A 13,200-nucleotide genomic window follows, 5' to 3' on the forward strand; every position below is an offset into this window, starting at 1 on the left:
GAAAACATTAATATTGCAGTGGCTTTACATAGGAACATCACCGTTATAACAATGATTGATACAGAATATTTGTCATGCAAATCACTTGTATACACGATGTAATACTCATATCAATACATACCTGTACAGTATTTACATTTTATATTTAAACTCTAGCTAGAAACATTTTCCAAGAAAATATAGAAATGAAACTGGTAAGCCACAAGTCTCAATTTGTAGTATCTGGTCTACAACAGACCTAGCTTTTCCAGCAAGCATATCTACATAGATATGTAATAAATCTTAAAAATATGCAGTTTTTTTTATATATGAAGCATTATAAATGCTGCTCACTTTATAAAGGTTCCGTTTTGTACCAGTTTAAAATGGTTCAAAATGCTAAGTGATGCAGAGCTTATTTTGTCAGAATATTGTAAAATTTAAGTCAGTCCAGCTGAGCTTAAGTTCAGTTCCCTCCCAGCTGCACTGGCACCATGGCTCTCCCTGCCCTGCAGTTGTAGAGGGCAGGGCCAAAAGCAAAGAGCTCAAGAATTCCTCAAGTTTCAGTGCCACAGGAAGGGAGAATCTGTTGTCCCCAGAGGACTTTTCCTCAGCATGGCCAAACTGTAACAGATCCTGCTTTATGCCACCAAGCAGCCACTTTCAGTAGCCACCCCTGGACTTGAAGCCCAATAAAAAAGGGAAAGGTTGAGAGATTTTTCTTCACTCTCGTGGATAGTACCTGATATGGCCAAAATTTTCACAAGCCACTTTGTTTTACTGGCCCCGTGGCCAGTGGAAATTTTGGGCCAGTTTCACTCCCTGTTAATACTGTTACAAAGAACATTTGAAATCAAATATTAACACACAAAAAATGCTATTCCATTAGCTTTGGTAAATTAAATAGATACACTGAGCACCACAAGTAGCCGTTTAAGATGATGCATTTCAATGCCAAGAAATAAAATATTTCCTGCTATAATATCCTCAGTTACATGTTACTCTAAATAATTATTTCTGCTGGATATAAGAACTTCAAACTAAATACAGGAAATGAACTGTCAAGGCCTTTCCTTCATGCTTATAGACAGACATCCTCACCTGGTTAAATAAATAGATTTCCTCAAAGGTGGTATTTCAGAAAATAAAAATTGATACAAAAGTGCTTCATGGCTTATTAATGCTTTTGTAATCTCACATTTCTCCAGAAATACTGAATTTGCTGCCTTTCACCTCTGTGCTCACTAGTACCACTGATTTGGCTTGTCACTATTTGCATTACAAATCTACTTGTCCAAAGCTAAGACTTGATGTATGCAGTGCTTGAAAACAAAATGTCACTGCAGAACAGAAGACTCAAAACAAGTGCTGGCAGCAGCTCCATCATTGTGCTGCTTTGCAAACACAGGACACACAATTAATTTCTATGAAGAGTTTAAATGTGTTCCATTAAGAAAAGATATCCCCACACTGACACTTACTCAAGGATTCTACCTCCTCTGGTTGAGTTTTACTCCTTTGGAAGCACTAAGATTTAAACATTCACCCCAGCAATTCCACACACCCTGGGGAAAATCTAAAATGTAGGAAAATTTACTTTGTTCTTTTCCTCTCAGCCTCTTTTGCAAACATGCAATAAAGCAAAACACTCACAAGGCTGACACTCCATGCAAAACAAGGCAAATCAGTAAGACAGAACAGTGAAACAGACTCTCCCTTAAGTTCAAAGGAGATTTCAGACAGATCACCTTGGTAAGTCTGTGGGTTTGCCAGTGCAGCACATCTCCCCACAACAGAGCCAAAGGTGCTCCTGTGACCAACAAGCAAAGCTGCTGGAACATTTTGGGTCTCCAACACATCCACTGGCACAATAGGCAGGACTCAGGTTCAACAAGTTTGGGAAAAACTGAGTAGTAACAGAAGCAGTAGAGTCAAAAGCTCCCACTTTTTGCCCTGTTGTGGAATTAGGGGTTTTACCTTAAGAACAATATGTGTGCTATCAACAGAAAAGCACTGGAGTAAAATCTGCTGCACCAGTTGTGTTCCTGAAAGACCCAGCAGTAGGACCTTCACAGGTTTCAAAACCAGAGACACATGCCTGTGGGGAATTCTAGCTGCACCAGGCAATCAATACTTTATTTTTAGTAAAAATGTCTATTTTTTTCAATTCCAACTGCTGTAGCACAAATCTGAAAATCACCTTTAAGAATGCAATAAAAATACTGAACTTGTATAAACTTGCACAAACTCTCTATGTCCAAAGTTTGTTATCAAGCAAAGGAATGAATCCTCCTTGCTTCACTCTCTAGGGCTGCATTTTACAGGGACATTTTACAGTTCACCTTCCTGGCTTTTCCCTTTAAAAACATTGAATGCATGTGAAATTATCTGGGGGTGTTTTCACATGCAAGGCCTGAAGTCACACAAGCTCTGTTATCTCACTCCTTTAGTAGCAACTTAGTGTTAATTAATCAAACCACAGCATCTCAAACATAAGAAGGAAGTTACTATAGAAAAAGCAGATTAAACGAGTCATTAGACCTTAGTGTTTGCTGTGAGTGTATGAGCAGACAGGAATGAGCTTTAGCCAGCTGGCAAACACCAGACCACATCTGGTACTTCATGGCATGGCCACAGCCTCAAACCTCTGCTGCTGGGCCCTGCCTGTATTTGCATTTCAGTGCTCACTGACAAACCCTCTGGCACCACGAGGTGCCCACTGAGCTGCCAGTCACTGTGTTTCTAAAGAAAGCTATTTCCATGAAGGTAGGAGAGGAATCCTGAATGAAAGCTGCACTCAGCTCTTCCTGTGAAACACACACGACTGAAAACTGCCACTGGGACTGTGAGGTTTCTGCTTACAGGAAAATACAGGGAAAATGCAGTGCCAGGTCATGCTGTGCTCCACTGCTGGTGCTGCACTCAAGTGAGAACTCAAAAGTAATTATAAAACTCCTTCTTTTATGGGAAATGTGCTCAGGTAACAGGTAAGGACATTTTAGTGTTAGGCCTGCACTCCTTCCCTCCCAACCCAAGTAAACTGGAGTTGTCACTAATCTAAGTGAAAACAAGGCTTCCATGTGTTCAGCTGAATTAAGTTCCAATATAATAATTCTCTGGGAATTGAAGCTTACTTCAAATTATATACCAGTAACTATTTACCCTGAAAAGTTCTGCCAAGTTTTTATGCCATAGTAAAATGTGTATATATATATATGTGTATATATATATATATATAAAATTTACAGTTGTCTTCATTTAGTTTGTCCAATTTCTTCTATCACTCCACAGTTTGTTCAGTTATAGGTTGATGCAGGTCACAAGTTGCTGTTCATGTTCTATTTCTTATTTGCAATTCTTCTTTTCCTTGTTGCCAGCATATCATAAAAGGGATCCCTGCTGATACTTGCTCTAGAAGAGAAAAAAGGAATCATCAGTTTGGTTAACAAATACCCATTAACTATTTCAATAGCTGCAAAAACTAAAACTTTTGTTCTCTCTTCCTTGTGGATGACTCCACACTCTTAAGATGGATGGCTGACTGCTAAGCACCACAACTATTTCTTCAGCACAAGGGTCTATTCCACTGTGTTCAGAGCTCACACCTTCACATCCTGACTATTATTTATTTAAAGTGTGGATCTGCTTAGAAACCTTCCAACATAAAGTCAAGCTGTGGAAGTTTAAAGCTGCTTGTGAACATGCTTAAGATACATGTCACTAAAGTTAATTATTAGGTGAAGCAAGAATCCAATAGAATTAGGTCTAAAGACAATTCACACAATATTTTACACTTGCATAGAACAACAAATCCATATTCTCCTCATCTGAGTTAGCAGCAGAATTTCCTTAGGACCACACAGTAACAGATTTGAATCTTGATCCACCAACCCCAGAGAGCTCACTGTTAGTCCTCGAGGACATTGCCACATCAGAGTTCTTCCAACAAGTTACAACAGATTCTCTTCATATCACGCTCTGAAAAGAGCTTACACTTCATTTCTGAAAGATATTTCAGACTTCAAACTCACTTGATAGATTTAATCCACTCCTCCTTCTCCTCTGGGGTGGGAGCAGATATTCTGTACACGACATGGTTGCCCTCCACCACTCTGCCGTCAGCTTCGGTTTTGCACGCTTTGATTACCTGACCTTTGTGACTGGGGTTGTAGAGCTCAAAGCAGTTCTGGAGGGTAGAAATGAAGTAATAAATTTAAAAGAACAAAACAAAACTGACAAATAAATTCATTTAACAGTACAATTAAGTTCCATATGGTTTACTCATCTTCATTTAAAAAATAAATTTGAAACTGTCTTACTGGTTTTCTAGGGTCTTCCACTTCTCTTATGCTAAGATTTTCTAATGGAATAATTCCTCTAGGTTCTTTGTCCTAAAAAATCAGGAAAATATCACATTGTTAGCTACTCATAAATCTTGATTATAAAGAAAATTCACCATGATATATACTCACTGTTGTGTATTCAAAGTAATACAGGCAATTATCAGTCAGAATAAACCATCTCCGTTTCCATGTTTTTACTCTTCCCCCTACAAACAAAAGGGATTCCAGAATTAAACATGTGCTGCTGTCAGGGCTTCAACAATGGGCAAGGAAATAATTAAGTTCTTATTTTTCAAAGTGTGGTTTAATTGCTTAATGGTAAATGGATCAGGCACAGATGAGTGAGGTTAAAGGAAGTTACTGCAACTTGTCCTGAGGCAGCATCAACTATGGAGGTGCCATCAGCCACGAGAGCCATGGGCAGCAGTGAGTGGCCAGACCTGCTCCCTCTGTCCAGGCCTTCACATGTGCTCATTGCACCAAAAATTCCAGTTCTGCACAGGGCAGGACCCTGCCCTTGCTGCTGGGGGTGAGTGAGGCCAGCCTGGGCTGCTCTGACACCCACAGCAGCACCGGCTGCAGAACCAGCAACTGCATCCCTGCAACAGGAGAAACCCCCCAACAGCTTGTCCTGGGCAAGGAAAGGGTCCCATCAATAAAATTAAAGGGCTTTTTATCACCTTCCTGTCACTCCACTCATCAGCAAAGATGTGGTTAAGAACCTGTCTCTACTTTCAGATTTAATATCAAGTGCGTTAGGTGCTCAGAAACATTAACAGAACAAATGTGATGAGAAGCAAATCCTATGCCAAAATATACCATATTTACTAATATGTCATCTTTCAGTATTTTAAAAACATTTTCTTTTCATGGGTTAATATATCATTGAGTACACGTGACAGAAGAAATAGCTACTGCTCCAAAAATGCCAATTTTTCCTTCATTGACAGTTTAGACAACAGCAACCACAGAGTTCCTCTTCCTTACACCTGCTAATGTCACCCTGCAGGGAACAGTTTCTTTTTAGAAACAACAGCATTGTTCTGGCCCTCTCAGTTGTGTTTCTGCCAAGGGCTGCTTCAGAACACACTTGGCTTCCCACATTACGTTGTTTTAAAATTCACTTCCAAGAAAGCCAATTGTAGATAGAGCAAGCATATGTTATTAAAGGTTTAGATCCACCATAGTTATGTGACTTCAGGATTATGTCACCACCTGTGCATCATCCATTCAGCAGTGATTTAATTTCATTAAGCCAACATTTCAAAAGAGTTGATCTTGCTACTGAACACCTGTGCCTAAAAGAGCACCATCAATACACACAAGATACCCAGTTTAATCCAAGTCATATAATCAAATTTAAGATATAAGCGTATTTTTTTATCTTTTTGTTGTGCTTAAGATAGCTGGGTTTTTGTTTAATATAGAAATCCAACTCAAATTAAAGAACAATTCTAGGGATATCATGACATTTCTTGATACCAATCCACTGCATATTTGCACTGCAGACCAAGTGTGCTGTACATTGTACCTTCCTTTTGCTACTTTTCACAACCTCCACAATAACCCAGTCCTAAAATAACACACTGCAACATTAAGTGTACTCAATAAACTTGTTTCCACCAGATGCACTCATATCTTAAGAAAAATTTAATCTGCAAGCAGGTGTGGTGAAATAAGTGAAGGCAAAAATGTGCAAGATGCAGAAGCCGTGACACAATGAATGGTTGAGTGAACTGGAGACAGTGAGGGAAGAATTGAATTTTAGTACAACCACTGTGACAGCTCCTTAAACAAACACTGCAGAGATGTTCAAACTGGCACGTGAGTCACCAGAAAAATCCCCAGCGCCTTGCCCGAGAGCTGGCTCAGGTATCAGGAAGCGTTTGGGCCTGGTTTGATGAACTCCAGCCCAATGGAATCACAGGGAGCAGGGCACTCCCTGCAGCTCCCAACGTGACTCGCTCTCACACAGCCCAGCACCCCTGCCAGCACCCCCAGTCACCTTCTGCTCTCCAAGGTTAGCAGATTAACATCACTTAACGCTTTTATGACCCTAAAACACCCTGTTTTTTTCAGGCTAACAGGTAATATCAGCTATCAGAGGTCATGGCTTGCCCAGTGCTAGCAGGAAAATAATTCAGGAGGAGAGAGAATGAATCCGACAGGGAAAGAGGTTACTAGCACAGAGCAGACTGAAGTGAACAAAGGCATTTCTCATTAAATGTGATATGAAGTCAAAACACAATAAAAAATTAGTAATAACCATATATTTAAAAGAAGACCTGTTTATAATTTAAGAAAGAAACAACAGACCTAAAACATACACTCCCAGAACAACATGAATTGCCAAGCAGTAAACAGCAGTTGAGTTTGCTGAATGTTTTCCTGACAACATCCACTCTCTCTGGAAAAGCCAGACTTTTCAAACTTGAAACCTTCTGTAATCATGCTGCAGTTTTGAGGAAGCTTTTGTCATGAAACATTGCCCAGTTCCAGGGAAACCTCAAAGATGATTATGTATTTCCATCAACATCCCTCTTACTGCTCCCTTCTCCTAAAACAGCCAGTAGCTCACTGGGTTACAGCACTCATGGGAGTCATTGAAATAGACCTTAAGCCCCTGCTGCACCAAGCTATCAGTTACTCTTCCAAAGAGAAAAAAAAAAAAAAAAAAAAAAAAAAAAGAAAGCAGTTAGGCAGGATTTTTTGGTGGGATAAGGAACTACTTTCACATATAAGTCTCTGTCATCCCATTACTGAGTTTCAGCTGTCAACAGCACAGAAACTCTAATAAAGCTCAAAATCTAATCTGTACTAATCAAATTTTGCAGGGGTCACCACATCACATGTGTTTAATATACCTTTACAATGGGCTGCAGCTCAAGCAGGTGGCTGATAAGGCACTGTGGCCTCTAAACTGCACATGAGATTAATAGGTAAAAACACGTGATAACAAAACATTCTTGTCCTTGGCTGAGATTGCTGTAGGCTCACAAAGCAACAACAGAGGGTTTAGTGCCATACTTCATCTGTTATTCCAGCTCCCAGCCTTTTAAAGATTAAGGCTGGAAGGAATTAAGTTAGCAGAAGAGGATCAAGAAAACCAGGGTATGAATCCATAAACATTTCAGAAATGGAGAGATAAGTGACATACTTCTGAAAGATCATGCTGATTACAAAAATGCACAGACATCTCAAATAATGAAATATAGAAGCAAAGTATCTTCCATAGTAGGTGGAAATGTAAGTAAACTACAAGAAAAGGCTACAAGGGAAAATGTATAGAAACAGGAACAGAAATCCTCTTCACCTTTGTAACTCAACAGAGGATTTTTTTTTAAACTCTGGGGAAAGAATAAACTAGGCAACAAGGCAAAATAAATCATCTATAATAAAGGGAAAAATAACTGGCAAGGACTTAACGAAACATTAATCTCCAAAGTAAAAAAGGCCTTAAGGCTAAAGGCAGCAAGGTATCTAAAGTTACAAAGTTCTACTCAAATCTTCAGGTCATTTATATTAAAAACTTTAGAGCTGAGAGATGCACACACCAAAAATGTTTTTTTTTTTTCTCCTGAGTTCATTTAGATAGCACCAGACAGAACAGACTCAGCAACCACACAGTTGGTTGGATCAAAGCTTGGCTTTCTTTTAAGAAGCATTTTCCCTTGAGCACAGCAGTGATTCCTGACCCTGGAAGAGTCTCAGTCCCCACAAGGGGCAGGCAGGTACAGGAAGGCCCCGAGTTCCTGTACCTGATGAACAGCCCTGCTCTCCCAGCCAGATCAGGGAGGAGGAACAACATCCTCCCAAGGCCAGATGTGCTGGAACAAGCACCGCTGGCGGGACAGGCCCGGATGTGAAGCTCCTGGACCCTCTCCAAGCACTCCGTAACCGCCTGACTGGCAGAAAAAATTAAAACACTCATGTGTCTGGCTGAAATCATTTCCTCTCCAGTTTGGGGGAATAATGTCAAAGTTTCCCTCTAACTAACTAGAAGAAAATATTACACAAACCAAGCAATTGGCCAAGAGAAGCTGTTTAAGGTAAGGAAACACCTTCCTGGCACAACAGTTCTAACTTGGGCATTAGCAAAGAGAGCATAGGCAACAATTTCAAAATACTTTAGAGTGGATGGTAGAAAATTTCATGTTATCTACACCATTCATTATGTAGAAAAGTCTGAAGGCTCACAGTGTATCAAGCTGCTCCAAGGAGCACTCACTAGCATTCAGCAGCTTTCAGTTTTTAACTTGCTGCATTCATTTTCATTACACCATGCTTCAAACGATGCAGAACTGAATGATAATTTAGGCCTACCAAGATAAAGATGTCTATTTAAAGGCACTGGCTAAGTCTAGATAGATAAAACCAGAATTGCTGTCTGGCTGCCAGGTTTGGCATTCGGACTTAACACAGTCACCTCTGAACAATTCAGAGCAGCAAACTCTCCAAAAGCCTTCTGTACCCTCCCAGCCTTCTAAAACCCAGATTAGTGTCTCTTGGACAGATGAATTCTACAATATATTAAAGTTGCACAATATCTATCTTCTGCCCAGAGAAAAATCAATACAGTAAGGGATGGAATACTAAAAAAAGAGGCACAACTACATAAATGGGAAGAGCTGACTATGAGAAACACCAGATACAAAATACTGTCTTGATATACTCAGAGTCTGCAAGTAGTCTTAGTCATGTTTATAGTTTTATATAAAAATTTTCTATCTTCTATGTTTTATCACAACTGAGCACTTAAACCCTCATACAGGAGTTTGTCTCCTAAGCATTTCAACAATACACAAGTTTTTAGTATCAGAAGCCTCTAGAACTGAAGGAAACCACACCCATTTCACAAGAAGTGCTTCCCAAGAGAAAGGACTGTAAAAATGCAAATGATGTGGATTGAGACAGCACTCTGAACATACAGTTTAAGACTCCTAGCAAATAGGAAACTTGAAGGAGAGGAAAGAAATAAAAGGGAAAAAAATTAAGAAAAAAATGTCAGGTTTATTTCTGGTCATTGCATCTAAACTAGCAGTGTATTAGTCTGTACCAGTCTGTGTCTGTGGAAAAAATGCAGTCTTTCACAGAAGGCAGCTCCAGGCATTCCCAGGCTGATTCACCGGAGGCTTCTGGACACGTTTCATTTCTTTATTCAAATAACCCTCATACCGTGGGAGTGTTACGTGTAACACCCTTCTGCTTCACACACCCTTTTACTACTGGGTTTCTGTGCACTGTGCCTCATCTGCATCCTGCACACTGCACACTCAGACAGAGTTTTCAGTCCTGACCTGTGGTTTATTGACTGCACCACAGACAGACTGTGCAGAAGTTCCTGGCAGCTCTCACTTACTTTCAGTCATCACTTCCTCAATTTCTTTGTTCCTCTATTTTTTATTAGATCTCTTTTATGGGCAGTTTCTTCCACAGAGGATGTTGTCACTCCTCTAGACACACTCACACTTGCCTGCACTCCCATTATGTGTAAGTTCATGAGGGAGCACTGGCAACAGCAACAGGCACAGCCTGGCCTTACACTCGACCTCTCCTCCAAAAGCACATTCCACCTACAGCAGCTTGAAAGGCTTTTCTGTTAACCATCATCTCATGCTACTAAATAGAGAAAAGCTGCAAGGTCATGTTTGACATTGTGCTAGCTAAGCCAATACAGGTCAAAAAGCAACACTTTGCTTCTTTGTAGTTAGAAAAGGAGCTCCACAGCATCTGTAGCACAGAGGTCAGAATTGGACACTGGGGAGCATGTGAATGAATTCCAAATGCTTCCTTTTCACATCCATTTCCTTCCAGCACCAGCATGACCACCAAGTTCCAGGTGCAATCAGCACTGTGGCCTATGGCTCTATCCAGGCTTGACCTTCACCATCCTTCCCATGTGCACCCCAGCACACATCAATTTCCACACTTCAGTCACCATTCTCCAAGTGCAAAGTTCCTTCCACTTCAACACATTAAAGTGGCCAACAGCTGTCTCTAGCTAGGCAAGCGTGTGCTGGTGTTTAAATTTAAAAAATTTATTGTCTTGAAAACAACTCCTAAAACAATGTGTCAGTCTCCTTTATATAGGGAAAAAAATCCCTAAGGCCAAGCAAAAAAGTGAATCCCATCAACTTTACAAGTCTGTAAAAATAAAGGCATCTTACAGTGCTAGGAGACTGAACTACCTGAGGTTTCTGCAACCCTAAATCTGAAGCTCATTTAAGACTGTTAAATAAGCTAAATGTGTAGATAAGCTAAATATTTTAAAAGGAAAACAAGCAGGAAAAAGAACAGCTTTTATAAATATGTAGTTCAAGTGTAATCAATCTTTCAATAACCTATTATCATTGATTAACAAGTAACAAAAACACTCTGAAACTTCATGACAGAGTAAGACATGTTGTTTACTCTCAGCAGAGATTATTCTTTCCTTGTTATGATCTTCCATGAATGATAAAAGTGTGCTGAAGTCATCCTTATTTTTCTGCTTTGCATGTAAATGCTTTCTTCTTTTGCAGAACACACCTGCATGTGAGTCAGACACTGACATGCCAGTCCCTCAGAGCACCACTGATGACACTGTTAGTGACACTGAGTGAAAAAGCAAAATGCTACAACGAATCTGATTAAAAAAAAAGAAAAGAAAAAAAGAAAAATCCTTGAGGAAGGAGGAAGAAAATAAAAGAATGAGCAACTGAAGAAGAGGGGACTGGAAAGCAATCAGATACGTACCTCCTAATGCAGAATAAGCAGAGACAGCCAGTCACAGAACAGAAAGGTGATAGGTCATAGGCCATAAGGAAAACAAGAAGGCACATTTAAACCACTCATTAAAAAATCATAGCCAAAACCAAACCAAGAGAAACTCACAAATAATATGGAAAAATAAAGACATACAAAAATAACTATTTGAAGAGAAATCCTTTTTTTGTACACAGAAAACTGTGTTGAAACATCACACACAGTTTTCTGAAATGACCTTATGGAGACTCAGTTGTTATTTATCAGTCACAGCATGTGGTAAATACCATGTGGTGTTTCCTTTTTGTCCACGAGTTTTTATTTCTCAGATCTCAGAAATAAAACTCCGAAGTTTGAACCTGATTGCTAATTTGGGTATGCAAAATAAGAAGCAACAGCCTTCAGACGTAAAGGAGCTACTTATTTTGGTTCATACATTTTTAAATACAAAGTGAAACCTGTTACCTTCACAAGAAAGCAGGAAGACACAGAGCAGCAAACATGCTAACAATGAACAAACACACAGCAGCAGAACTGCCCTTGTGACTAACCTAATTTCAGCAGCCAACCTTCTCTATCTGGATTAAAAAATGTATGCGTTAGATCATTTCCATCATCCTCTGGAATTTTAAATGGCTCATTCTTAATACTTTCATATAAATTCTAGAAAAATAAAAGAGGAAAAAGACCTCATTAATAAATGTCTTAACAGAAAATGCAACCAGGATATCTTACTGCTTCTCAGACTATTAGTATAAAAAGCACAGGAAATATTGTCCATAAAATTCTGGACCACCCCCGTCTGTCTTTGTTTACTACTTTGATAAAATTTGATTCTAAACTACTTCATGTGTACACAAGTCTCTCTTCAGTACAAATTTCTTAAGCACTCCTAGCAATGACATTTTTATTTTAACTTCAGCATTTGGTATTTTGAAGGTTTCAAGATCAGCTTCATTTAGAACAAGTTTTGGCAAATGAATCTGGGTTTTCATAAAATGGTGTAGCCCATAACACTGTCTTACAGCAGTTATTTCTACTGATTTCTCAAGGAGGGAGCTTCATAAAATGTGGGGAAAATGAGAGGCAATAAAGAAAAAATAATTTTTATGATTTTTTTTATAGAAATGCTACTTTTTTCATAAGCACCCAATTCCACAAGAATTTTGTCATAGGCAAACTACTGAGAGATACACAGAGCATTTTCTCTGAAACAGCCTGTTCTCAACAAAAGGTTGGATATAGGCAGAACTAGCTCAAAGTACTGTGAATAACAAAAAATGCTTCTTTCAGCTACTCAAATGGTTACACATGCCAGAAAATGTTCTTTTGCCCTCCCTTGACAAATCTGCCTGAGAACTGTTGTGCACACTTTTAAGTCTGCTATTAAAAACACAAAGCCAGGCTTTGTCCTAGCCAGCCCAACTTACCCTCAGCAATTCCTCTGGAAGGTCTCCACCTTCATTAATTCCACGATTCATGGAGATAAACCTCTCCACCGTGGGTTTATCTCGCACGTTGTGGTTGTGCAGGCTGGTGTTCAACATAATAATGGCAAATGAAAGCACATAACATGTATCTGAAATCAGATTTGAAAAAGGGTTTATCTTCCCATGTGTTGTGTGTACAAACCTGTAAAATTAGTGTACAGCTCATCCTGACTGATAAAGGAAAAGAAACAGTCAAAAATTCCTGAACACTGTACATAAAAGTATAAAATCCTTAAGCTCTTGAAATCAGCCCAAGAAGAAAAAAAAATTTGTTACAATTCAAACAAAAAACAAGAAAATCTGTATGGGAATAAAAAAAATTTAAACTCTTATGCTTATTGCTATCACCTTAAATTAACATTTCAGCTGAAACGCTTAAGAGTTGGGAAAAATGTTCTCTGCACAGATTTTGCCTAAATCATAGTGGTGGATGCTATAATAAACCTGGTCCATCAGCCTCCTCCTACTCAAAGTACTTCCAAAGATCTCTCCAAAGAGCAAGAATGGTCTCTTCAAAGTAATATTCTGACTGCATTTAACAAGACTGAAAATGACATTGATTCAATTCCCTGGCATACAGGAGGCAGCTACACTACTGGATAATATCAGAAGATGACAAAGGAAATCTTATCATGCCTCTTGAC

At 39.2% G+C, this 13,200-nt stretch overlaps 1 protein-coding gene across 2 annotated transcripts in view; it reads right to left on the minus strand.

Moving 5' to 3' along the window:
* Positions 1–2,938: 2,938 nt before the first annotated feature.
* CYTH3 (cytohesin 3) overlaps positions 2,939–13,200 on the minus strand; it is a 45,706-nt gene continuing 35,444 nt past the window's right edge. For both annotated transcript variants that reach the window (XM_059484231.1, XM_059484230.1), the window contains 6 exons: positions 12,497–12,645; positions 11,618–11,729; positions 4,452–4,528; positions 4,299–4,370; positions 4,011–4,165; positions 2,939–3,390 (listed from right to left, as the gene is read on the minus strand). In XM_059484231.1, coding sequence (XP_059340214.1) covers positions 3,318–3,390; positions 4,011–4,165; positions 4,299–4,370; positions 4,452–4,528; positions 11,618–11,729; positions 12,497–12,645 — 638 coding nt within the window. In that variant the 3' untranslated portion in view covers positions 2,939–3,317. The remainder of the gene's footprint in view (positions 3,391–4,010; positions 4,166–4,298; positions 4,371–4,451; positions 4,529–11,617; positions 11,730–12,496; positions 12,646–13,200) is intronic.

Source organism: Ammospiza nelsoni, chromosome 17 (genome assembly GCF_027579445.1).
Source record: "Ammospiza nelsoni isolate bAmmNel1 chromosome 17, bAmmNel1.pri, whole genome shotgun sequence".
NCBI classification, from domain to species: Eukaryota; Metazoa; Chordata; class Aves; order Passeriformes; family Passerellidae; genus Ammospiza; species Ammospiza nelsoni.